Source organism: Ictidomys tridecemlineatus, chromosome 2 (assembly GCF_052094955.1).
Source record: "Ictidomys tridecemlineatus isolate mIctTri1 chromosome 2, mIctTri1.hap1, whole genome shotgun sequence".
NCBI classification, from domain to species: domain Eukaryota; kingdom Metazoa; phylum Chordata; class Mammalia; order Rodentia; family Sciuridae; genus Ictidomys; species Ictidomys tridecemlineatus.
Genome location: NC_135478.1, coordinates 218716623 through 218740312, shown reverse-complemented (window position 1 = coordinate 218740312; position 23690 = coordinate 218716623). Strand labels below are relative to the sequence as shown.

Here is a 23690-nt window from a genome sequence, read left to right as displayed (position 1 = left end):
AGCTTCACTAACGTTATCTCACAGATCTCAATCCCAGTCTCCACAAGGGGTTAGAGATTGTATTCTGCCTTGGACAGAGATTAAATAAAAAGAATATGCTCTTTAAAAAGAGCCCAGTAGGTCACCAATTTCTCATTTTGTTTGTTTCTTGGATGATCTCATTATGGAGAGCATCACTATCATACCTTCATCTGGACACTGGAAAGAAACACTGGCATCCAAGTGTCATGACAAAATCTGCTTTGTTCATTTGCATGAACTTAAAAATCAGGAAGACCTTAGAAGATGGAAAGATCTCCAATATTCATGGATAGGCAGAATTAATATTGTCAAAATGGCCATACTACAAAAAGCACTATACAGATTTAATGCAATTTGTATTAAAATTCCAATTATATTCTTCTAAGAAATAGAAAAAGCATTCATGAAATTCATTTGGAAAAATAAGAGGCCCAGTATAGCCAAAACAATCCTTACTGTGAAAAGTGAAGCAGGGGCACCATAATACCAGACCTTAAATTATACCACAGAGCTACCAAACAAAAATAGTATGGTATTGGTACCAAAACAGACATGAAGACCAATGGAACAGAAGACACAGAGACAAACCCACATAAATACAGTTATCTTATAAACAAAGGCACCATAAACATACATTGGAGAAAAGATAGTCTCTTCAACAAATGGTGCTGGTACTTCAGGTAATGACAAAATTGATAAATTGGTAGCTGTTTGTCAACAGATGTCTCCATATGATTGTGCACAAGCTTCAATTCTTTACATCATCAAAATGCTTCTAGTTTACATAAAAAAATTTTAATATTACCAGAGAACAAGCTCGTCAAATTATAAGTCACTGCCCTAAGTGTTTTATTCACACTCCATCTCTGCCATTAGGAGTAAGTCCCCATGGATTAAAACCAAATCAAATATGGCAAATGGATGTAACTCATATTCCTCAATTTGGTAAACAATGTTATGTACATGTAATAGTTGATACACATTCCAGATTCATTTTTGCCACAGCACGTACAAAGGAAAATACTCAACATGTAATTTCTCATTGCCTAGCAGCCTTTTCTGTGTTAGGATGCCCTTTACAGATTAAAATAGATATTGCACCAGCTTATGTAAGCTCTTCTTTTCAACAATTTTTCCAAGAGTTTCAAATTGATCATAAAACAGGAATTCCTTATAACCCCCAAGGTCAAGCCATTGTGGAATGAGCTCATTTATCTATTAAGCTGCAATTACAAAAATTAAAAGAGGGAAATACGTTAATGACTCCCCAAAATAGCCTCAATCATGCCTTGTTTGTTTTAATTTTTTTAAATTGTGACGCAGTTCACACTGCAGGTGTGAGACATATGTCTTCCACAGCAACAGGCCCTTTAGGCAGAGTTTTGTGGAAAGACTTACAGACTGGTCAATGGAAAGGCCCAGATCCAGTGATTATGTGGGGCAGAGGTCATGCTTGTATTTTTCCAGAAAGTATTTTCCGTCCTATCTGGGTGCCTGAATACACAGGAGATAGAGCCAAGATTCAAAATCGACCCGGAGAAGAAGCCTCCACTCAAAAGAAAGAGATATTGAAGAAGAATGAAGAAGACCCAGTAAGACCCAGCTGAAAAGCTGATCTCATGGGAAAATGTGAAGAAGCTGACAACACAGGCTTTGTGAATGATTCGACTCCTAGGAAAAAAATAAGACCCCATTGATGATGGTAGCTACAGTGATTGCCCTGCTGGGCTGTCAGGTAAAAGGGAGTTGAGCAGACACTTAATGGACATATTTCCCAGATCCACTCCTGGTACACCCAGCTGTGTGGATTGGAGAATCTACTCCAGTGTTTACTAATGACTCATTCATGATGGGAGGAGTTACAGATATTCATATTACTCCCAATCCTGTGACTAAATTTAATTATTCTGGCTACAGTGCCCAATTACCTTTGTCTTAGTCCCATGATAAACATGCTGGCTGTCTCAGAGTATCATTTGAGGAAAAGACAACAATTGGGAGACCTAGACTAATTAATCATACTATTTATGGAGACTTAAAACCTTATACTAAATCAGTGATCAAAATGGAACTTTCCCATAACAAACCAATCATTTCTGCAAAATCTCCATGAATACCTCATTGTCCTAATAGTTCTTCAATTGAGATTGGCACCTTTCCTAAATGTATAGATTATATAAATACCTTTCCAGTCAACATAAGGTGTCTAAAGATAGTGGGTATATTTTAGACTGGTCTCCAAAAATTGATAAAAGACAACTACGAAAAAGTTCTGCTATGACACCTGCAGGATTTGTTAGCAATATTTTGACCTACAATGAAGGTGGTATTCAAAAAGATGTTTGGTGCTTAATTGCTGCCTCAGAATTCTTACATTTTAGAGACAAACCTTTACCAAAATTTGTTGGCAAGAGCTGTTAGGAAGGTTCTTGCTATGGCTTACAAGACTGTGTCCAATTCTTAAGTTTTAATCATTGGAAATGTAAAAGTTAAATGGATGGATGACAGATATGTTTTAACATGTAACAAATGTAACCTAACAAATTGTATTACTAGATATAATAGAGGAAAAGGAGTGCTGGTACTTCATCAGCCTTCTTTTGCTTTATTGCCTGCTAATATTTCAGAGCCATGGAATGCTGATGCTGGTTTTCAAGTCTTACAGCAAATCCAATCCCAGTTAGCAAGACCTAGATGTGCCATTGGAATTATAACTGTGGGAGTTATGGCCTTGGTTTTTTTTCATTGCATCCAAAGTCACAGCTTCAATAACTTTATCTCAAAATATTCAACATGCAAAATTTCTTAATAATTTAGCCCAAAATACTTCCAAGGCTCTGCACAATCAAGCAAATATTGATGAAAGGATTGAGACTAAGTTAAATGCCTTAGAGGTGACTGTTAAAAATATAGGTAATGAACTTTTGGCTTTAAAGTTTAAAGAAAGGCTTAAATGGCATGCAAAGTATAAATATGTGTGTAACAGCTGCCAAGTACAATGCTTCTCTCTGGGATTGGGAGAAGGTTAAAAACCATTTGTTGGATATTTGGCAAAATACTAATAATAGCTTGGATCTTTTGGAACTCCATCATCATATCCAAGATATTCAAAATAATAGAGCTGATTTTTCAGATCCTTCTTCTTAATCAGATATTAAAGGAATTAAATGTATTTAACCCTGGAAACATTCTTAAACACTCGGCCTGGTACATTATTGCATTGTTCTCTTTGCTGTTAATTCTTTTTTGTGTTGTAATTATAGGATGGTGAGTTCTTCAGAGAGTAAATCATCACCTGCTTTTTAAAAGAAAAAAAGGGGGAATATGTGGGAGGTCATCCTCGAATGTGATTTGAGTTACCTCCCTGGCTGAGCCAGAGGCACTAAAGCACAGCTGTGTCAGAGTTTTCCCCATCCTTTCCCAGGTCCAAGGACTTGTCTGTGTGGAGGCGTGTCTGGACACTACCCCAAACACCCAATTGTCACCCCTGACCTTGGGATGCTGCTCCCTTTAATCTTCATTGGAGGGAATTTTCCCCAGAATTTTTTGTTCCCCAATAAAAGTTCACTCCTTGGTGTGTTCTCTCTCTTTTGATAGCCTCTTCAGTAAACCTCGATACCACAATAGGTGGCTGGAGGCTGGAGCTAGGAGGAGCCATTCTGGAGCTGGTTTAAAGGTAATTAGAATCTTGTCTCTTTAATTCAAAACTCCCTAGCATTTACTCACGAATCGAACCTTCTTTCATGAAGCTGACCTCATGGACTAAACCCTAGTTACTCAGGATGTTGAGATGGGAAGATGACTTGAGTCCAGGAATTTGAGACCAGCCTAGGTAAGATCGCAAGATCCTATCTCAAAGACACAAACACACACAAAAGAGGTTCTTGAAGCCATATGTATATACATACACACATGAGATACATAATATATGTGGATTATATATGTGGATTATACATATGTATATATGTATACATATATGTATATATACATATATGTATATATCTTTATAAATATATATATGTGTGTATATACATATATAGATATGTAATAAATACACATACATATATATTTCTTTAAGGATGAGGAATTAGCTCAATGGTAGAGCAGTTGCCCATAAGCACAAGACCCTGGGTTCAATTCCCAGCACTAAAAAAAAAAAAAAAAGAACCCTTTTGAAAAAGAACATTTATCATCTTCAAAATCATATATTTATCTGGCATTTCTACTATATTTTCTTAATATTTCAATTATTCCTTGCCAGTGCAAATATTTAAGATTTTTTCCCCCAAACTCTAAAATTTGCAACATGATAAACCTGAAGGCATCATGATAAGTGAAATAATCCAGGCCCAGAAAGACAAAAATTATATGTTCTCAAAAGTATATGTTCTTACATGTTGAATCTAAACCAATTGAACTCATAGAAGAAAAGAGGAGTATGGTAGTTTCCAGAAGCTGGGGTTTAGGGTAAATAAGGAATTGTTAATCAAAGAGCAAAAAGTTATAGTACAACAGGAGGAATAAATGATAGTTAAGGTGATGTACTTGCAAAAGGCATATTTAAGAGATGTATTTACAAAAGACATAATTACTACATCAAAATATATACGTATATTTCAAAATCATTGCCAAATTGTCCCCTGGAATATTATATCACGTAACACATCCATCTTCAGTGTGAGAGTGCCTTCTCCATAAAATCTTGATAAAACTCTTACCTTTTTTAATCTTTACTAACTCTTACCTTTTTTAATCTTTACCACCAGAGTCATTTTGCTTTTGTCTAGTTCAAGAACCCATGTGGACTAGATCTATCAGGGGCTTCGCTTTTATAAATATGTTTCTAAGGTGGAGCAGACTCTGATCCATATTCTGAGTTTTCTGATCCATACCAGGGTGTTATGGTAAGACAGTACAAATATGGTACATTTCCCAAATTTGTTTTCACTTTGCTTTCCCTGAAATCAGCAAAAGTTATTCAGGGTCTTGAGTTAGGGTGGCTAGGGTTGGGAATGGAGACTTCCATTATTTTCCAGAAATCATAAATTTCCTAAAAATCATAAATTCACACTCAATCCTAAAATAGGAGCTTAAGATTGTGAAGTTTGAGTTTGTACAAGATAGATATGGTTGATTTAAATCCAACAGGATCAACATTATAGTAAATACAAAACGTCTAAACATACTGAGACAGAAATTGTTATATTGAATAAAAATATGATCTAATCAAAAAAAAAAAGATTTTTTGTGGGGGTTGTGGTTCAGTGGTAGAGTGCTCGCCTAGCATGCACAAGGCACTGGGTTCGATCCTCAGCACCACATAAATGTAAAATAAAGATATTGTGTCCACCTAAAACTAAAAAAGTAAATATTTTTTTAAAAAAGATTTAGGGTGGCTTAGTTATTTGAGATATTAAAATTTAGGATGGCTATTTCTGGTGGCTTGGATTCCTCTGGGCAGAAGAACCCCCCAATGAGTCTCTGGCTGCCTTCCCCTCGAAAGTCCATTTCACCAATATAACTAAATATTGCATAGAATATAGAGGTTCTTGAAGCCATTCTAGTAACTCCTATAAAGTAAAACACTGAAGCAAAGTTTTCAACTTTTTTAAAGATATTCATCTGTTGCTGACTTTCTCATTGAGCTATTGTTTTGTTTTCAATTGGTATGTTTAATTTCTATTTCCTTTGCTGCAAACAAACAAATTTTGTAGCACTAGCATTTGTTTGTGCTACATTCCCTGCCTCCTCCCCAGTATTCCAAAACAACCTGGCCTCAGTATATGATAACCAACCCCAAAATTCCATTGAAATTGAAGAAAAGAAGCAGATAAACTCAAGAGTATAGAGTACATCTTATTGGGGACTTACTGACAGCATGTAAGACCATGAGGAGGAGTCTTATGCTTTGGGTCAAAAGTAGGGATTATATAATAGGACAAAAGTGATTTCATCTCAACAGAATGTATCTGGTGTTTCTCAAGTTAATATTAAAGATTTCAGGCACATTATTTGGGCCAACTGCACCAGGTCTGGCCATAGAGCTCCACATACCACTCTTTTTTTAAATTAATTTTTTATTTATATATGACAGCAGAATGGATTACAATTCTTATTATATAAATAGAGCACAATTTTTCATATCTCTGGTATATATCCCCACCAATTCGTGTCTTCATACATGTACTTTGGATAATAATGTCCATCACATTCCACCATTATTTCTAACCTCATGCCCCTCCCTTTGCCTCCAACCCCTCTACCCTATCTAGGGTTCATCTATTCCTCTCATGCTCCCTCTCCCTACCCCACCATCAATCAGTCTTCTTATATCAGAGAAAACATTTGGCATTTGGTTTTTTGGGATTGGCTAACCTCACTTTGCATTATCTTCTCTAACTCCATCCATTTACTTGCAAAGGCCATGATTTTATTCTCTTTTATTGCTGAGTAATATTCCATTGTGTATATTTGCTACATTTTTTAACCATTCATCTGTTGAAGGGCATCTAGGTTGGTTCCACAGTTTAGCTATTGTGAATTGTGCTGCTATAAAATTGCACTGGCTGTGTCCCTGTAGCATGTTGTTTTTAAGTTCTTTGGGTATTGACCAAGGAGAGGGATAGTTGGATCAAATGGTGGTTCCATTCCCAATTTTTCAAGGAATCTCCATGCTGCTTTCCATATTGGCTGCACCAATTTGCAGTCCCACCAGCAATGTATGAGTGTGCGTTTTCCCCCACATCCTCATCAACACTTATTCTTGTTTGTATCCATAATAGCTGCCATTCTGACCAGAGAGACATGAAATCTTAGCATGGTTTTGATTTGCATTTCTCTAATTGCCAGACAGGATGAACATTTTTCATATATTTGTTGATTGATTGTATATCATCTTCTGAGAAGTGTTTGTTCGGGTCCTTGGCCCATTTATTGATTGGGTTATTTGTTATTTTTGTGTTTAACTTCTTGAGTTCTTTATATACCCTAGAGATTAGTGCTCTATCTGATGTGTGAGGGGTAAAGATTTGCTCCCAATATGTAGGTTCTCTATTCACCTCACAGATTGTTTCTTTTGCTGAGAAGAAACTTTTTAGTTTGAGTCCATCTCATTTATTGATTCTTGATTTTAATTATTGCACCACAGGAGTCTTATTAAGGAAGTTGGTGCCTAATACCACATGATAAAGATTAGGGCCTACTTTTTCTTCTATTAGATGCAGGGTCTCTGGTTTTATTTCTAAGTCCTTGATCTATTTTGAGTTGAGCTTTGTGCATGGTGAGAGATAGGGGTTTAATTTCATTTTGTTGCATATGTTTTCACATACCACTCTTAAAGGTTTATTTATAGTATGCCAGGAGACTATGTGGGGAAAACCAGCCAGGGTTATTTTGGGGGCAGTCCTGGTAGTTATGACTCAATATGGCTGCAATCAGGTCAAGCTGAATTACTATATCCAGAATTACTTCCAACTATATGCAACATTGACTCCTTTAATACATTTCTGAGTGTGACATCATACTCTTTCAAAATCATTTAGAGCTTCAAGATTTTTTTTGTTCAACTATTTCAGAATTAGCTCACTGCCTTCCAATCAATAACCCACTGGGCCTTCACTATAATTTTAATCATTAACTCTCCATATATAATTAAATAAAATATGTTACTAGCCAGAAAAAAAATTACTAAACTTTTCTTCTTGGTGATGCTTGAAAGTAAGAATAAATGTAATACAAAATTTTGTTTTTCTGCATTGTGCTGAGAAAGGTAAACCTGATTTTCCATCTCTTATGTCTCATGAAAATTTTGTAAAATTTCCTTTATCTTTGATATTCTTTAAATTCCTCCATAATGTGTCAAGGTGTGATGAGTTTTCTCCAGTTTACATGTCCTCTTTGGTGCCCTTTGTCCCTTGAAGCTTGAGTTTTTGTCTTCAACTCAGTACATTAATTCCTCAAATATATAATTCCTTCTGTTGTTTGCTTTTGGTTCTCCATCTCCTTCTGGGGCTCCACTTACACAGATTTAAACTTTTATTTCTACATGCCATATTGCTTTCCTTTGCATTTTCATTTCTCATCTCTTTAATGCCTCCTCACACCTTCTGAGGGTTCCTTGAGCTGAACTTCAGTTCACCATCAGCTGCATCCATTCTGTTGCTATCTCCAATGATTGAGTATTTTAATGCACCTAATTTAAATACATATTTCAGAAGTCAAAAGGGAATCAGACTTTTCCTCACCCCAGGATCAAAAAACTAACACTCAGAAATTTGAATCTTGGAGTGATAACTCAAAGAGACAGTTGCAAAGGCAGTGGCAGCATCACGAAAACAATACTGACAGCTGAAATATCATTGATGGAGCCAGTGCCAGTCGCTATAGAGTGACTTGCTCTATTTCCCGTTGTTTTACCTGTTTTGATTTTCATTCTGAGATTGATTCCCCAGCCATTCCATTTATTCTACGAGAAAGCTAATATCCTTCCAATAAATTTATTTTCTCCTTAAGCCATATGACGTTGGACGACAACTGATACAACAGAAGACAGAAGCTGGAATTGGAGAGAAGTGCAGGTGTGCTAATTAGGTGTGCTAATTTCTTCCTTCTGCATTGTTAGGACTCTTTGGTAGCATTAGGCATCATGGCTCAAAAAAGTAGAGTTGAAAACATACTACTTAAAATCATAAAACTAACGACTGGAGAATGATAAATAAAACAAATTTAGGAGAAGAAAAATGATGTAATCCCCAAACCATCATGAATGTGATTCAAAAGCTACTGTTCAAAGTTGATTTAACCAAGTAAGTGAAGTAAAATCTTATTATTTAAGTTGTGAAAATAACCAACAGAAGAACTAAAGTAATAACAAAAGATGATTTGTCCGACTGGAATAAAAATGGCAAGTGAAATGTAAAAATATTGTTGTTCATTTTCTACCTTTCTGTACTATTTGAATCATTTAGTGAGGCTCATGTCACATTTTAACATTTCAAATCTCTAGGTTATACCATCACAGGGCATAACTGAAAGTTATTAATATCCGCATTCCCACACATGTGTGCACACACATGCACATGGATCAGCTGCAAAGAATGCAAACTACAAAGATCCAATTACATAGGAATCAAGTCGAGAGCATAGATTTGCCTCTAGATTTGTTTTCTTGGCTAAAACACAAAGCAGCCTCACACCTGTCATTGCTAATTATTTATAGAGAAAGAAGGAAATCAAATCCCAAAGTTACCTGGAAAATGCAAGCTTTTTTCCACCTTTATTGAAGAATAGTTGACAAATAAAATTTGTATATATTTATAGTGTACAATGAGATGTTTTGATAAATGTATACATTGTAAAATTATTACCACAATCAAGTGAATTAACATATCCATCACCTCATAATATTCCCCCCTCCACCCTCCCTTTCTCCCCCTTGGGTAATGAGAACATTTAAGATGTATTCTCTTAACAAATTTCAAGTGGATAATACAGTATTATAACTGCTGTCACTACACTGTATATTAGATCTTCAGAACTTATTCACCCTGCCTTATGGGAAACTTTATAGCCTTTGATAAATACCATCCTGTTTCCCCCACAATCCCATTCCCTGGCAACCCATCTATTTTCTGCTTCTGAGTCTAATTTTTTAAATTCCATATGTCAGTGAGGTTATTCAGTATTTGTCTTTCTGTATCTAGCCTATTTTGCTTAGAATAATGTCCTGCAGGTCCATCCTTTTTTCACAAATAATGGGTTATCCTACTTTTAGCTGAATACTATACCATTGTATATTTATTTGTATATTTATGGCAACCTGATCTATTATGGGTATTAATGGATTAGGTTGATTCCAATCTTGGCTATTGTTATATCTTTAAGAAAACAAATCATAGAATATTTGATCTATAGTGATTTTGAATCTTAGCAAACAGACCCACCACCAATACAAAGTTTTGAAATATTAGCTATTTCATGTGTTTAAAAATATTCATAAGTAAGCATTCCACAGGCTAATTCTAGTATGAAGTCTTACAGATATTAAAATGAAATACTTAGGTTTATAGGAAAGAACACAAAACTTGGAGTCAAAAAATCTGGGACTGTTCCATCTATATCATTTGCCAGTTGATAATTTTGAGCAATTCATTTTTCCAGGTTTGTCACCTATAAAATGAGGATAGAATTATCCTCATTTCTGTTAAAATCAAATGAGAAGCAGGGCACAGTGTCATCCTGTAATCCCAGTGACTCAGGAGGCCAAGGAACGGGCTGGGACATAGCTCAGTGGCACAACACTCTAGGTTCAATCCCCAGGACTGAAAAAAAATCAAATGTGATAATGGACTATACATAAGAATGCCTGAAGCTGAGGGTGGTGGTGCATATCTATAATCATAGCTACTCAGGAGGCCAAGATGAGATGATTGCAAATTCTAGGCCAGCCTGGGCAGCACAGCAACACTCCATCTCAAGAAAAAGAACTGCCTAATAAAATAAAGCCCAGTATAGTGTTAGTAATGTTATTATGTTATTATCATGATTGCTCACAAAGATGTGTACACAAAATAGGAATGACATAAAGGAAACTTCTACTACTGCTAAAAATATAACCAAGAAGAACTTTCTTATTTGAGAAGAATGGATATTATCATCCTCAGAACACAAAAGATGGTCCTTTACCTCATACAACACACAGTGACACCAGCACAGCCAGTCCTTATTCTCCTGGATGATGAATAACAATCTCATGTGTCTATCATACACCTCAATTCAGAGTCTTAGGTAAGAAAAAAACACCTGTTAGAGAGAATCGATAAATGAAAGTAGATTAGAATCTGATAAGAAGTGGAAAAAAAATGTACCAGGTACATCAAGGATCATCCTTTGGATTCCAGATACCCTGGAACTGAACCAAAAGAAATGTGTTCAAACAAGGGGGGGGGGGGGAAAGGCAGAGAAAATATGTAGAAAGAGGGATGGGATTCAAAGGCGGGAAGGAAAAAGCTGGAACTTTAGAAAGGCAGCACCATGGCAAGGAAAGAGCTCCGGATCAAGAGTCAGGAAGTTGGTCAATGGTTATTACAGCACTGCTACAGGCTTTCTGTGAAACCTGGGGCAGGCCACTGCCCCTCTCTAGGTTTCAGTTTCTTTATCTATGATACACAGCAGAGTTGTAAGACTAATTAGCACTGATAAACAATCATTTAAAAGATATTCCTCAGATGTTTACTAAGGGTTAGGTGGTGTTCTAGTCACCAGGGACATAGGAAAGAAAAAAACAAAGTCTGTACCAATGTAAACTGACATTCTATATCTAGAATTCCATCCAACTCAAAGACCTGGCACACAAAACTGACTATGGCTGTGGAGATAGACAAGTAGAGTCAAGACAGATAAGTGACCAAGGAGGAGAAGGCCTGGCTTCTTCAAGGGCAGCATTCTTTCTGAGAGCAGAAGCAAGCGCCCTGCATGCCCATTTTATCCCATTCCAGGTCCTAAGCATTGGAGCTTAATATCCTATCATAACAGCCAACTGACTTTTGTCCTAAAAAGTAAATCTAGAGCTCAAGGAAACTTTCATAAATATAAAGTTTTTTTTATTTTTGAGTTTTTATACTAGGTTTACTGTATGGATAAATGTGAAAAGGATTTAAAAAGAAAAGCTTATCTACAATGACTAACATTAATGGACACATAAAATACTATAAAAATTATTGATCGTTTGGGGTAGAAATGGGAGTTCAAAACCCAATTGAGTCAAATGTATGAAAGATGATATATCATGAGCTCTGTAATGTTTTGAACAATCAATAAAAAAAGGAAAAAAAATTATTGATCATCACATTATCTATTCCTAGTCTCTATTTTCTATAATAGGAAAGCACAACTTATATACACAATGCAAAAAGAAATAAATTAATGGATATCCAGAACTGAGGAAACTGTGTAGAGATGCTGAGGGACTGGCTTTTGGAAAAAGTGATCTGTGATTAAAAAGAGCAAGTAGAGCCAGGCACCATGGTCCTTGCCTCTAATCCTAGAGGCTAGGGAGGCTGAGGCAGAAGGATCATGGAGTTCAAAGAAAGGCTCAGCAAAAGTGAGGCCCTAAGTCTTAGTGAGATCCTGTCTAAAGATAAAATATAAAATAGGACTGGGGGTATGGTTCATTGGTCAAGTGCCCCTGAATTCAATCCCTAGTAACCCCCTCTTCCCCCAAAAAGAAGAGCTAATGGATAGGGCTGAAACTTAGAGGGGGAGAGGACGGACTATCTGCCAGCATCACCAGACATGCTCTGAACACACAGCACAGTGTCCATTATGGCATGTCTTCTCCAGAGTTGGGCATTTCCAACATAGAATCCCCAGTCTGCCACTTACCAGTTATTAGGGAAAGTCCCTAAAACATTTAATCCTCAATGTCTTCATCTGTAAATTGGGGGATTGATTTCCCCTATTAGATGGGTAACAGCTAAAAAGTCTGACCATCTAATTTGGTCCAAGCAATATTGAAAATTGATCCAGCAGGTATGGATACCTGGAAGGCAATTTGGCATTATATTTTCACAGTTTTAGTGTATATTCCCTTCCTCCCAGCAATTCCACTTCTGGACACTAATTTTAGAGAAATAAGTCCACATACACACACACAAAAAAAATGTGTCTAAAGATATTTATTACCAGATTATTTTCATTAGAGAAATACTGGTGGAGGGATACGAATTAATAGGAAGCTGGATGAACATTCCTAATTGACAATGTGGAATGTCATCCATTTTTTATTAAATGAGCTAGAGGCTGGTAGAATAGTATGGTTTGTAATCACAGCAAATGGTGTGGCTGAGGCAGGAGGATCACAAATTCCAGGCTAGCCTCAGGAACTTTGCAACACCTTGTTTCAAAATCAAAACGGTTGGAGACATAGCTTAGTGGTAAAGTATCAACTACCACTTTCAGTATTTATAGGTCAGTAACAAACATAGTAGGATGGGAAATGTCTCACTGTTGCACCAGAAATTGTCCTGGGTTAGGGCTGATGAGTACGTATGGCTTTGAATGAAGTTAGATCCCTTGGTATATTATCACACTCAGGGTGATTTTTCATACCACAAAATATAGATTTGAACCTACCCTTCAAAGTTTTTCTCCTCAAGCAGAAATGTAAAAGCTGTATCCAGGAAAAGAAAGTTTAGAGATTACGAAGATACTTTCTGTATTTGCTTCTATATGAATGAAACCTGACACTAATTTCAGAGATAAGAAACAATATATAAGACACTGACTCTCCAACTCAAGATAACATGGACTAAAGTCAGAAATGTCCTAAAGACTGTTTTCCCCTTCCGAAACAGAAAAGAAGTCTTCCTTTCACCCTTGGTACCAGGTAAAATCAGGGGTAAAGAAAGCAGTGTCTCTCTTCTACTGATTGTCAAAACAGATCTGTGGTAGGCTCAGGAAGAGCCCTATAGTCTTGAGCCAGGCCAAAGTACGCCAGGGCTCCACCCGGCACCCTCTGCTAACTATGGTGAGAAGAGTCCCTTAGACCCAGGCTTCAGATGACCAGACTTACAAGGGAGTATTGCCATAAATGTCTGTTTCAGCTTGTTGTTCCCCAGAATGAGAACAAATGAGTGGCCAACAAGATAAAACATGCTAATTACATCGCCAATCATCTGACCCACCTTAGTAACTGGTAGGAGACAACTGGATGACAAAATTATAAAGGAAAGAGTATAAAGTAGGAACAGAAGCAGGAAGAAGAGGATGATCCTGGTAGCCCTCTCGTGGGCCTCAGTACTTGGATCTCTAGAACTAGTGCCATTTTGCTGCATCTGCCAGGTGTGTCTCCGCAGAGAGAGAATGAGCAGAACATAGGCAGTCAGGGACACAGTTAAGGGAGGGACGTGCCACAGATTCCCAAGAATGTGGATCAGATGATATTCACTTCTCTTCTCTCTGAAGTGCTCAGTCACATTACCTGTGCTATCAATTCCACGGAGCACAGAACTGATCTTAAATTCATTGATCAGAGACATGGTACTGCAACATGACAAAAGCAGTGTACCCAACAGCATCCATACAACCACCCTGGAAACCCTCCACTTGAGCCAGAGGAATGCAGGGTGGGAGAAATTGGCGATTTTCAGGCAGTAAAGGACACCAAGGCAGGTTATAAGCCATGTGCTCAGGTGGTGTGTAAATGTCCAGAAAATATCAATAATTTGCATTACTGTTCCTGAATCATGAGTTTTGTAAGAGAATGTTATCAAAACACCATCAGTCAAGAAAATCCACAGAAGAACAATCCTGGAGAGGGCCAGGCTGGTGATGATGAAGTCAGATAAGGAGATTCTCTTGCTCCTGAACAAGCTTCTGCCATTGACCAAACCAATGAAACCATTCCCCAGATTTCCAAGAATGAACTGGGTGATAATCAGAACCAGAAACACCCCCTCAACGGCTCCCATCATTTCAGCAAGTAGGCAGCCCCGATCTTTGCTCTTTCTGTGGATGTATATAGTTTCCTTGCTGATTTCAAGTTTCTTTGTGAAAATCTATCATGTCTACAGCTTGCTTCACTGTACCTGTCTCTGGTCTCTGCCAAAGTTAGTCTGCCATACAGCACAGTTTACTGAGTCCTCTCTGGCTCTGTCAGGTTGCTCTGCTCTCTTCAAAGATGACATACACTGTCACTTCAATCTATGAACCTAAACTCAGCAGCTCTTTGCTGAAATGCAAATAGAGTAGTGTCCAGTGTCACCCAGAAGGAAGACATCCGGGTCACAAAGAATATGGAGAAAGTGGACTCAGTTTCAAAGGGCACAGGGGTGGAAGCCACTCAGCACAGAAAGCATCAAAGAAGCCAAAAGAATCACTCAGAAGCACGAAAAGCCTCAGTTCCTATGAGGAGGACTCAGAGACATACAAACAGAAGGGAAACATCAGAATTCTACCACAAAGCACTAGCCCTCATCCTGGAGGAAGGGTAAGTGCACAAAATAATAAACAAAAAAATGAGTAAAATAATATGCTAGTCTACATCTTTCAATATGCTTCTGTCTCACAAAATTGATTTTAAAACCCACTAATAAGTTGTGATCAAGACTATTTGGAAACAATGTCTGATGGATGAAGAAGGAATTAATGCCATCAAAACACAAAGCAGAGAGGGCATGGACATTATGCACTGAAAGACACTTTTAAGTCTCCTCAAAAGGACGTCACAGAGTAGCAGATTATAAATCTCAATGAGATATAGTCTCATCTGAACAGATGCCAAGGAATCCCTCAACTGAGCGAGGCAAACCTCAGCAATATTGGCACCACGTTGTACACAATACACCTCAGGAGCACTGGAGAGCACTCAGGCATAAGTTCACCTTCATGACCCTTTGCTTTCTCAGGCCAATAGGAGAACCTGGCCCACCTGCTTCCTGACCTCTGTGCAGTGGAATCACAATAAGGTCAGATTCCCTTGATTCTGGAGTCCAGTAACTAGACCTTACTCCAGTGACAGGATTATCCTACAACCTACCCTTGTCCCTGTTCAGTTTTCTCATACTCTAGGTTGTATATATGAGATTTTTTTCATATCTTACAATCTCTTTCACATTACATGAGAACAAATAAATAATAACACTCCTCTAGACACATTGGAATTATTCAATGAGGACAAAGCTCAGAATACACAGCATGTTCAAATACATGTCACATAACATTTCACGTGTGATCATACTTTTTAATAACTTTATTAATTTCACCCCTTCCACCTCAAAACCATCACATCCGAAACAACTTCTCAGTTGATTCCCACTTTAAAAGAATTAACCTTTCCTTCCTTATTCTTCCCTGTTTCAGCAAACATTAACATTATCCAGTTCCTTAAATCAGGCACCACCTAAGAATTAGCTTGATTTTTCCCTTTCCTCTCACCCTGTATCCACCCATCAATGACTTACACATTTTAATTATAAAATATGCCTTGGATATTCCATTTCTATAACCTCCATCCTACTCCAAGATGTCATCATCTCTCATCTGTACTAATTGATGCCCTTCCAACATTTCTCCCCATTTCTTGTCTTCCCCCATAATATATTCCCGACTTAGCTACAAGAGTGGTCTTCTCAAAATGAAAATCTGATTGATCATTTTGTTTTGTTAGTTACTACTTCAGTCACTTCCCACTACCATTACAATAAAATATATACTCCTTACATTGCATTGTATACTAAGGAATCTCCTCTGGGTATCCTTTCATGCACCAGTTCAAGGCAAATTTTACAGTATCACATGGTTTGTGTTAAAGAACAGGCTGCATTAAATGGAAACCTGCATCATCAGTAGAAATAAGACATAGTTCCTTCTTGTCCTCTTATTACACACAGGGGCCAGGGCACTGTATGGTTAGCAGGGACCTTCTGTGGGCTGATGGAGATACCCCATCTCCCCTGTGTCCTTCTTTTTTGAAGGACTAGTGCAAAATGAGCCACATAAGGAAGCAAATAATTTGCTTACTGTCAGAAAATCTGGACGTGAGAATTCCCATGCACTATTGAGATAGAAGGAATAGTGATAACCATGATTTATTCACTAACAGACTACCTGGGCTAGAAAATAATAAACATACAGGGTATGTAATAGCACTATACAAAATAAACACCCATAATTCCACCATGTACTTCTTCCTCTCCTGCCCTTACTTATTTACCCCAAGTTTCCAAGATAACTCATCTTGAATATTATCATTCCCTTTTATTTTTAGAAGTTTCATCACATGTACCTAACCAAAAACATAGTTGACTTGTTTGATACTAATCTTTATTACACAAAGATCTTCTACAACCTTCTCATGTTGTCTAACTTCATGTATTTCTAAAAGCTATTCCTATTAGTATGCTAACTATAATTATTTTATACAGCTGCATAATATTCCACTACATCAGTATTTATTCTTGGTGAACCTTTGGGTTGTTGTCAGTTTTTTACTACTATGTACATTGCTGCTATGAGCACCCTTGGACATGTTTCATGGGATGTACTCAGCAAGCATTTCCCACATGGTATATACCTTAAATGTAGAATAACTAGGTGAAATTTCAACAATGACAAGACATTTTCCCAAATGGAAATTCCAGTTCACACTGCCCCCTCCTGTGCATGTTTCCACTGATCTACAGCATCCTCCTTCACACTTTAGCAAATGTTGACATTTGCAAATCTGGAGCACTTAAAATAAAATCTCACTGTGGATTTTGTATTCCATTTTCTTGAGTGTTGAAATGAACCTCTTTTTCATATATTAATGAGTCATTTATATTTTCTTCTCTGTGAAATGCCTGTCTTTGCCCATGTTTTCTCCTCAGATTTTTCTCACTACTTTGAACGAATTTATATTCTAGATAATTATATTTTAGCTATGTGATTTAAAATATCTTCTCAGTCTGTGATATATTTTTCTAAATGACTTATGGTAAACAAAGGCTACTTTTTATTTATTCTAATTTATTACATATGATAGCAGAATGCAATTCAATTTATATTACACAAATAGAACACAATTTTTCATGTCGGGTTGTACAAAAGGAGAGTCAAACCATTCGTGTTTTCATACATGTACTTGGGGTAATGATGTCTGTTTCATCCACCGTCTTTCCCATCCCTATGCCCCCTACCTTCTCCTCCCTCCCTTTTGCCCTATCTAAAGTTTGTCTATTCCTCCCACACTACCTCTCCATCCCCATTATGAATCTGCATCCTTATATCAGAGAAAACATTTGGCATTTGGTTTGGAGGAATTGGCTTACTTCACTTAGCATTATATTCTCCAACTCCATCCATTTACCTGCAAGTCCATAGTTTTATTCTCTTTTAGTGCTGAGTAATATTCCATTATGTATATATTCCACATTTTGTTTATTTATTCATCTACTGGTGGTTATCCAGGTGGGTTCCACTATTTAGCTATTGTGACTTGTGGTGCTATAAACTGATATGGCTGCATCACTGTAGTATGCTGTTTTTAAGTCCCTTGCGTATAAACTGAGGAGTGGGATATCTGGGTCAAATGGTGGTTCCATTCCCAGTTTTCCAAGGGATCTCCATACTGCATTCTATATTGGCTGCACCAATTTGCAGTCCCACCAGCAATGTATGAGTTTGTAAACAAAGGTCACTTTTAACAGTCAAATTTATCATTCTTCTTTCATCTAAAAAAAAATTCCGTGTGCTCAAATCATAAAGACATTATCCTATATAATCTTTTTTTGGTTTTTAAGTTTGTGTTATGCAAATAAGTCTTTAAATAGCCATAGATGTAGATTGTGTACAGTATAGAGATTTTATTGATTTCTTTTTTCTTTTTTTGTATGGATGGATGGCAAATTTCCCCACATCATTTACTAAATAACCTAACTTTAGTCAATGATCTATAATTCCACGTTATCATATATTGTTTCTCTACGAGCATGGTCTGTTTCTGGAGTATTCTATGCTACTGTGCCATATGTTCATTCGTGTATCTATAGTATATTTTACCATATTAGATTTTTTTTAAAAAAAAAAGCCTTGCAAACTGGTAGAGGAAGTCCCTCACTTCTCATTCTTCTTCAGGAGTAGATTGTGTTGTTCTTCACTTTTGCTCATCAATATGTCTTTAAGTTGCAAGGACTACTGATTGGCCAAATACATATATGTTGATGAATGGACACAAGAAGTATGAAAGAACAATGTACATTACACCTCCAAATGAAACACAATAACTCTATCAACAGAGTCCAAAGAAAGGGAAATTAGCAAAATGTCTGCAAAGGGATTCAAAAGAATGATTCTAAGGAAATTCAGTGAGATAGAAAATATATATAAAGCAGAGAGAGAGTGCAATAAGTTGGGAGAACTATGAATGAAAAGCCCAAAAAGATAGAGAGGATGAAAAGCACCTAATTGAAGAGCCTCAGTAACATACTAGATCAAGCAGAAGAAAGAACTGCTGGGCAGGAGTGGCAGCCTCAGTGGTAGAGTGTTTGCCTGGCATGTTGAAAGCCCTGGGTTCAATCCCCTGCACTGCAAAAAAAAAAAGGAAATGTTAGAGAATTTCTGAATTTGAAGAGGCATCTTCTAACTCAATCAAAAAAAAAAAAGACAAAAAATCAAAGGAAAGGAAAACAGCTTCCAAGAACTATGGGACCCAATTAATTGGAAACAAATGTTCATATTACAGTAGTTTCATAAAGCCAAGAGAAAAAAAAATGACTATACAACAAAGCACCAAATTAGGAGACCTAGAAGAAATGGGTTAATTTCTGGATGCATAACCAAGCAAATCAAACCATGAAAACACAGGATACCTGAACATACCAGTAACAAGTAATAAAACTAGATCCCGTAAAAAAGTTTCCCAACAACAACAAGAAAGTCCAGGACTCACTTTACTATCAAATTTCTCTCAAGTTTTTTGTTTCATTTTTGTACTAGAGTTTTAACACAGGAATAATTTACCAATAAGCTACATCCTCAGGCCTTTTTATTTTGAGACAAGTTTTCCCTAAGTTGTTTAGGGTCACCCTAATTTGCAGAGGCTGGTCTTGAACTTGTGATTCTCCTGCTTCAGCCTCCTGGGTTACGGGGATAACAGGTGTGCACCACACTCTGGGCTCTGATTCTATGAAATTTTTAAAGAAGTATTCATATTAATTCTTCTCAAAATGTTTCAAGACACATTCTATGATGCCAGATTTACCTAGATACCAAAACCAGACAAGATCACAACAAAAGAAAAATATACAATAACTCAGGAAGCTGAGGCAAGAAGAGCACTAGTTCAAAGCCAGCTTCAGCAACTTAGCCAGGCCCTAAGGAACTTAGCAAAACACTGTCTCAAAATAAAACATAAAAATGGCTAGGGAGGGACTTGGGTTGTGGTTCAGAGGTAGAGCACTCGCCTAGCATACATGAGGCACTGGGTTCAATCCTTAACACCCATAAAAATAAAATAAAGATATTGTGTCCACCTATAACTAAAAAATAAATATTAAAAGAAAAAATACTGAAAGGAAAGAAACAAAGAACAGTCACTGCTTTCAAAAATCAAAAACTTGCAACAAAAGGTCCCTTTCCATTTCCAGACTAAGGACAACTTGATCCTCTATTTTCTTGGTCATTCTTCAGGCATTTTGTATTCCTATACTCAACACAGCCTTTCTGAATGCTTCCCAGGATTGTGCCTACCTTGTCTCTAGAGAGCACAGAGAGCAGCTGTTAACCTGAGAAAACTGATTCTCTAGATGAGCTACATTAGTTCATATACTCAGAAATTGAACAAATCAAGCACATATAACAGGAACAAAAATATAAATCAGTCTTTCTGGGTTCCTCCCCACTGCCTTAGAAAGAAGAAGGGTTCTTATTCACCGCTCATCATCCCTTCCTTGGTGCGAGAATTCAGTCTTTTTAGTGGGAGGAGGAAGCACCAACTATACCATCCAGGGTTCTGGTGAAGCCAAAATCACAGCCTTTGAGAAGGAGTATGATGAGCAGCTGCAGCATTGCTCAGAGGCAGAGAAAGTAAATAGAGTAAAAGCACATCAACTTTGCAGATTAGAGAACGGGAGCTGTTTTCATCTGCTTCCATAAATTTGAAATTCTGGGGTGAGAGGGAGGGGATGAGTACAGCAGACAAAGTTTGGGGAGCTCTCCAGAAAGTGAAGTTTAACTTCCTTCTGGTAAGGACCCATGTAGCCATAATCCAGAGAATAATCAAGCAGTTCAGAAGCCATGTTTAGAACCACATACCGCTACCAAAAACAGATGCAGAGAGTGTACAGACTATGCCCTTCCTCCTGCTATTGTCTATTCCCTTCTCAACTCCCCTTCCTTGCCCTTACCACCCCCATTAACCCAGATCACCTTCTATGTTATTTCCCTGACAGGGATATTCTCATGCACAAATGGACTTTCCTTTCACAGTTTTTTCCTCATCTGATAAAATGGCCATGGGTAGGGCATGGACGTATAACTGTGCCTTTCCTTAGGCCACAATATCAAAATTTCTAGGGAATACTGTCAAACTACACATGCCCCTTCTACTCTCATACTCAGAATGAATGGGAGGCAGGATATATGAAATTTGAAAATAAAGGAAAAAAATAATTACTAATGGACTCTGCTCTGCTTCTCACCTCTTTGAGAACAAGTGGGCTAGACTAGTGGATCCATCTCCAGCTTTAACTTGTGAAAAAGGACAATATTGAGAAATATTATTTTAACTGTCTTCAGTAAGCTTTACCTGGAATTTGAAGTTATCTTAATAGCAACCTTCAATTCATACTTTAAAAGAAATCCCTTCCCTCTTTTTTTTTCCTTCTTTCTTTCTTGAAAACTAAGAATGGCTCACCAACAGGAAAACCAAAAGCCATACATGATTAAGTAAAACTTAAGCATCACAAAGAAACTTTGAAGAATTTTAATTCAGTTCTTACAAGAATAGTTTCTACTCTCCCATCAGCTTACGTGATGTCTTACTACCCAAGTAGCAGCTTTCAAAATAAATTTTTAAACTGTTTCTTCTTTAGTGTTACTAATTTTCCATTTTGAAAAAATATCTCATATAAATGTCAGGGCCTAAAACCCCAAAGTATATGTGACCCCATGATATTCACTTCCACTAAGGAAACAGAACCCAGGAGATTTATTGTAAAAACACCAGCATCTCTGTGTGGGTCCTCAGACTGGAGACATGCCGCTTCAGACATGTTTTTGAAGATATTCTCTTTTCCTAGAAGATAAGCCTATTTAATTGTGCATTATCCCACTCTATGTGTCTTTCTACCCACCTTGTGATATGGTGGGGAAACCATTGGAATTTAGAGTCAGAAGACTTGAACTGGAGTCCTGGGTCAATCCCTTCCTATTTCTACTGTTATGAAACATTTACATACCTTTTGTGCCTCAGTTTCCTCAACTACATAATGAGCATAATAATATCTGCCTTACGAAAAAGGTTATGATGAACTGATACAATCACATGTGAAAATGCAGCTCAGACACATTGTGCTTAAAGCAGTTAAAAGCTGATGGCACAACCATGGGTCAGAGCTTTCACAGTGGATGTTCATGACTTAATGACACAATTTAGGCACTGACCTGGCACCCACCCTCCACTTCAGAGTGTGACTCTCCTTAACAGAGTTTAACATCTCCTTCTCCTGAAATAGGCAGAGAATAGATGAAGATACAAGATAATGCGTATTTATATGGGAGCCTATAAATGATTACATCTTAAAAAACAAATTAATTTGTTTAAATTCTGGTTAATAAGTACTTAATGGCAGGTAGTTAGTGGAACATAATGGAACTAGAAAAACTCCAAGCCTACACAGCTTTTGTAAAAACCAGGCCCACAGAACACTTGAGGCAAGTGCCTAGGCAGTCTTTCTTCATAGTGCTGCTACAAGGATAGCATATCCAGCTCTGAGGGGTAAAAAAAAAAAAAAAAAAAAGATGTAGGGTAATCAAGATACAAATAAGCAGAATTTGGCCAATACTGTACAAGAAAAGGAATTCAAACAAAACTTAAGATAGGCTATTCACTTACCTTCCTAGGAGAAATTGCATATTGATATTAGATTCCTATCTGTTCTTTAAAAAGATGAATAGACAGATCATTGATGGATGAATGAATTGATGGATGGATGGATAGACAGACTGTACATACTATATATATTTAAAAGTATATGCTTTTACTGATTATAATATATTCAATACAGAAAACTCACAACATGTAAAAAATATTACTCACTACTTTCTACCTAAAATAATTATTGTTTGGATGTTTATATATTTTCTCTTAGGCTTTTTTTTAGATGCACATATTTCTATCAAAATCAGTGTCATACTCCATATATGTTTTTGTAGTATTTTACTTAGCAGGTAATATATAAATGTTCTTTGACTATAAGATGGAAAATAATTACATATTGTTTAATCACAAAGATGGATTTATGGTAAAGCGTAAATTATTTGACTGAAGCACAGTGCCTAAAAGCATGAAGATGTTTGTTTGTGATGAACAATCCCAGGGTTCAGGCATGAACAGTCCAGAACTGCTGCAGCAAGGCCACCACGGCAGGAACCATGCAGCCAATTCCAAGATGGGTATTAACTCCTCTATCTCCAAGCATTCACCTCAGCAGATGGTCCAAGATGGGCAATATTACATTGGCATTCCAGCCCATAGGCACAAAACAAAACAAAAAAACAGTAAAAGAGAAAAAGAAAGGTATGACTGTTCTGGAGTCACACCTAGAAATTATTTAACATTACTTCTGCTCACTCTCTATGGGCATAGCTTAATCACATGACAATATAACACCTACTTAGAAGAAGAAGCAGTTATAAGATACAGTTAGCTGCCAAAAATCTTGACAGCTAAAAATTTGAATACTATGAAAGACAGGAGAAAGAACAGGTATTGGAGGACCCATAATGGATTCTGCCTCTAATTTGAGTTCTTATGCCATAGTGTACATTAATCATTCTCAGTAATCCTTTAGTCTCTTAATCTTAAGGTTACAATATGACAAATATCTACAGTTTTCCTGCTATAAAATATTGGTTTGGGTAGTATTTACTCAATAAACTGGTGGCCAGAATACAAAAGACAGGCAATTAGA

At 37.0% G+C, this 23690-nt stretch overlaps 1 protein-coding gene across 1 annotated transcript; it reads right to left on the bottom strand.

The window, feature by feature from the left end:
• Positions 1–13541: 13541 nt before the first annotated feature.
• On the bottom strand, positions 13542–14567 carry LOC144370338 (taste receptor type 2 member 3-like). The gene has a single exon (XM_078031084.1). The coding sequence runs from the start codon at positions 14490–14492 to the stop codon at positions 13542–13544; it is 951 nt and encodes a 316-aa protein (XP_077887210.1). The 5' UTR covers positions 14493–14567.
• Between the last annotated feature and the right edge of the window lie 9123 nt (positions 14568–23690).

Excerpts from the sequence above, each read along its gene's own strand:
- LOC144370338 (XM_078031084.1), bottom strand. The coding sequence starts at position 14,492 with ATGATGGGAGCCGTTGAGGGGGTGTTTCTGGTTCTGATTATCACCCAG.